Below are 4,412 nucleotides of genomic sequence, written 5' to 3'. Positions count from 1 at the left end.
ACCGAGGTGTCAGGTGATGCCCTTGAGGGCGCTTGGCTTTCCCAACGCCTTAGCCTCGCCATCGAGCTAATACTGCAAGCGTGTTTGCTTGCTTCAGTAGGCTCCATTAAACCTTGTGGTGTCTGGCCAGTTGTTGTGATATAAATAAAAATTCCTCAAAAATCGTTTCAATATAGTTTTAACAGAAAGATTTGGAAGAATTAGATGAAAGTTCTCCGGTAATTTTCTTTCATATAAATAAATGTTTATGTTGATTTAAACATTTGCCAGCAAAATCTTATAAAATGACAATGTTCTAAAAGATGTACAAATGAAAATAAAAGTTTTTATCTTTAAAAAATTGTGTGACGGTCATGCTTTTCACTGACAAAATTGTCGACTATCGTGGAGATGTCATTTGGCCCAAACCAAATTATACATTACGAGAAAAAAGTTGATAATATTTAACAAAATAAATTGCAGATGTGACGCATCATTTTTCCTCGTCTGCAAATACCTCTCTATAGGACTTTTCTTTCGCTGTCGAAAGTCGGATCTGCAAACAGAAAGAAAATAACAAAAATATGATTATCATGTTGAATTATTTGCCATTGGTATTACCTTGCTAATTAATTATGTCTGCAAAATGATCATTGCTAAAAATGAAGATGTATATATTCTCTGCATTATTTTGCCTTTACTTTTTATGTGCTTTTTTGGTGGACAAGGGGGAGTGATTTTTTTTTTAGATTCACATTTTGCAGCTGCGTTATTTTGATTGTATTTGGTTTTCAAACACCATAATAATGTTAACGTGGTTTTCAAATGCTGCTTTTCGTCTTTTAGAAAAAATTTGAAGAAGCCATGTATGATGACCAATCAGATTTCATCCAGTCTGTATATCATGAAGTCTCTTCATCTTCAATTTATAATCATCTAGAGACCCCTCACTCGAATTTTCACGGTGCCTTTTCATTCTCAGAAGCTGGTATTTGTGAAGGTTCTGTTGACACTCCTTATTTTCCTCATGCACCGTCACATTTGGAACCTGAAGGAGATGAGACAGATAAGCTTCTTCATAATTTTGGTGAGATTTCGTTTCAAATATATTTTAACAGCTTTACGAACTCAAACGAATATAAATAAACTGTTTTAATGATAATAGTAACCGGTAAGAATATAGTACTAGTTAAATATATGTCGTTGTACAGTTGAGTTTTGTTTCTTTCTATTCCAGAGAGTATAAAATAATGGTCATTTGTCCTCCAAGCAATCGCAGCCAAATGTCCTTCAAATTACACCTAACCATTTTAGATAAGGGAAAGGCATATTGGATAATGTGGTTATAGATAACCTTAAACGGAAAGAATGCCTTTCTTTATGAGTTTGCTCATATGATGATAATGTTTATAATATTCATGGCACTAAAATTCCATCATCAATAGAATTTCAAACATCAGAACTTGAATAAGTAGAGAAAGATGATGAAGGCCACAACAATGTTGGTTAAGACAGAAAATAAATCTATTTAATATTTTAGCTTTAATAAGCCATTTATGCAAAATGGAAAAAATAATTGCTGTAAAAAAATGCTGAAATAGTTCTGAAGTGAAGCTAGAATAATTCATCCAATAAAAATAATTGGTTGATCTTGATCAGAATTTCTGACCATGAGTGTTCAATTGTTCTGAACTACCAGGCTCACTGAATTAGCATATAAGTGCTTGAGTATTCCATAGACATGAACCCTTAACTTAATTCTTAGATGAAATCAGTGTGACACTGTGTGATAAGACTGGACCTTTAAATTACAGTGACAAACCATCTGATGAGCTTCTACAGTGCAAGAGTTTGAGTCAACAAAAAAGTGTTTGTAGCACCTGAGATGTAACTTTCATCAGAGTATAGAAAGGGTTAGGTAGGAAGTCAATATAATGTAATTCATACATTGAGTACACGTAGGGGATATTGGAATCTCTGGAAGACTAACAGGGATCCTGAACTTTGGATACAACAGATGCTCTATAGTAGTTGTAACTTCAATAGCTGTGAACTGAAAACTATTTCATGAATACTTGAATATCTCATTAGAAGTAGTATTTCTGTTTTTTAGATGATATAAATACTTAGGGAAGCAGATATAGGCAAAAGAAAGAGTATCTGAGATGTGTGATAATGTATGGAAGTAAAACAAGAGCTGCAGCAACTGAAGAGAAATAAATGGAGTATGGTCCTTTGGATATACAACAGATTTATGAGAAAGATAGATTACAAGATGGTTGAGGAAGGGGTTTTGAAATCAGATACATTTAGTAATGTCTAATTTAATGAGAATGAAGCATATTGGATGAAACGTTACTGCAAGTAGATGGGGAAATGTATCTGTGGGGAAGACAGACAAAGAAAGATGTGAGATGAATGATTAGATTAATCTACATGAGATGATGCATGATCAAAAGGAAAGAAGCATTGCAATATTACAGATTTATCAAACCCAAGCATGGAGAACGATGAATATTGGTTTCAAATTTTGGCACAAGGCCAGCAATTTTGGGGGAAGTGATAAGTCAATTACATCATCCCCAGTATTCAAATGGTACTTATTTTATTGACCCTGTGTTATGTCTCAAGCTACTGCTATCTAGCACCTTCGGATGATCGCTACTCAACCACTACACAACTGCTACTCAACTCTCCTACCACAGCCAGACTACCTCTATTTATATGTCTTGGGAGATCCTACTTCTTCGCCTGGGGGCGTTGACACAACATCCTGAAAAGATAAAAGGCAAAGTCGACCTCAGTGGAATTTGAAATGAGAATGTAAAGAAGGATGAAATACCACTAAGCATTTTACCCAGCATTTAGATTCTGCCAGCTCACAACCTTAAGAGAATTATGAATATTAAAATAATGTTTATATTGCTGTTGATGATTAACATATTGACTTGAAAGTAAAACATACTTTTTCTCTCATGTGAAATATTTTGTTTCAGGTAAATATTTTAATGAAAAACTCAACAAAGAAGTTAACACTCTCTATAGATCGCTTTCACTAATGGTTAATGAACAGAAAATTCATGTGAAACAAATCATAAATGCAGCAATAAACTATGACTTTAAGCAGGTATTACACCTACATTCATTATTTTTAACAGATTCATTTTTCTTGTTAAATTAGCAATCAAGGATTTAACTCCTTAAAAATATATCAGACTTCAGGTATACCTGATATGTTGTAATAATAACTTTGCGTATAAGATAAGAAAAACTTAAAATTTCATAAAGGGCTCTTACAATAAATGTTGACTCCACAAAAAAGTATTTTTATTAAAGCATGGTCAGTATGTGCATATTGGGGCATGAGTTAAAAGTAAATTATAATGTGTGTATGCATGATAACATAAATATATATATAAAAGCTATTTTGAGTATACAGTTACCTCATAAAAGGGATGTTAACATCCAAGCTTCACCAGTTTAATCTTATATATCGATCTAAAAGTTCAAGAGTCCAGTATAGCTTAATAGTATTGGTGTTTATTGTTTAAATAGGTACCAGTTAAGTATATTATGGAGTTTGATGATTATTACGCTTTGATATATAGGTATATTTCAATATAATATAGGGAGAAAATGGAGAGTTACAATTTATAAAATTTGATTTGTTTACATATTGTCATAATTCTCTAACCTACAATTTGTTTCAATCAATTACAAATTAATAAATTAAAAATTAAAAATTGCATCTTGAAATATCGAGTTAACTATTTCCTCTGGGTGAGAATTAGACACACATAAAAATCACATCATAAATGAATGCACAAATAAATTTAACGTGTGCACACAGACACACACACACACAAATAGATAGAAACAAAAGCCATAAATATATAATGTTTTTTTTAAAAATATTAACATGTACACACAAGCATTATTGTCATGATGAGTTTGTCGATCATCACCCACTCGTTTATGGTGTGATTTTTATATGTGTCTAATTCTCACCCTGAGGAAGTATTTAACTTGATATTTCAAGATGCAATTTTTAATTTATTAATTTGTAATTGGTTGAGTTAAGTATGGAAACAAACTGTGGGTTACAGAGAATTTTGACAATATGTAAATAAATAAAATTTTATCTGTTGAAACTCTCCATTTTCTCCTTATATTATATATACATATATATATATATATATATCATCATCATCATCATTTAACGTCCGCTTTCCATGCTAGCATGGGTTGGACGATTTAACTGAGGACTGGCAAGCCAGAAGGCTGCACCAGGCTCCAATTTGATCTGGCAGAGTTTCTACAGCTGGATGCCCTTCCTAATGCCAACCACTCCGAGAGTGTAGTGGATGCTTTTACGTGCCACCGGCACGAGGGTCAGTCACAGAGGACTGGCAACGGCCATGCTTAAAAGGTGT

At 32.9% G+C, this 4,412-nt stretch overlaps 1 protein-coding gene across 4 annotated transcripts in view; it reads left to right on the top strand.

The window, feature by feature from the left end:
- Window positions 1–4,412, top strand: part of LOC106867653 (uncharacterized) — an 18,455-nt gene that overhangs the window by 1,579 nt on the left and 12,464 nt on the right. For all 4 annotated transcript variants that reach the window (XM_014912585.2, XM_052972824.1, XM_014912584.2 and 1 more), the window contains 2 exons: window positions 826–1,066; window positions 2,976–3,106. In XM_014912585.2, the coding sequence (XP_014768071.1) occupies window positions 844–1,066; window positions 2,976–3,106 (354 nt within the window). In that variant the 5' untranslated portion in view covers window positions 826–843. The remainder of the gene's footprint in view (window positions 1–825; window positions 1,067–2,975; window positions 3,107–4,412) is intronic.

This window comes from Octopus bimaculoides, chromosome 1, assembly GCF_001194135.2.
Source record: "Octopus bimaculoides isolate UCB-OBI-ISO-001 chromosome 1, ASM119413v2, whole genome shotgun sequence".
NCBI classification, from domain to species: Eukaryota; Metazoa; Mollusca; class Cephalopoda; order Octopoda; family Octopodidae; genus Octopus; species Octopus bimaculoides.
Note: the sequence above shows the minus strand (reverse complement) of the source record. Positions and strands in the feature narration are given on the sequence as shown.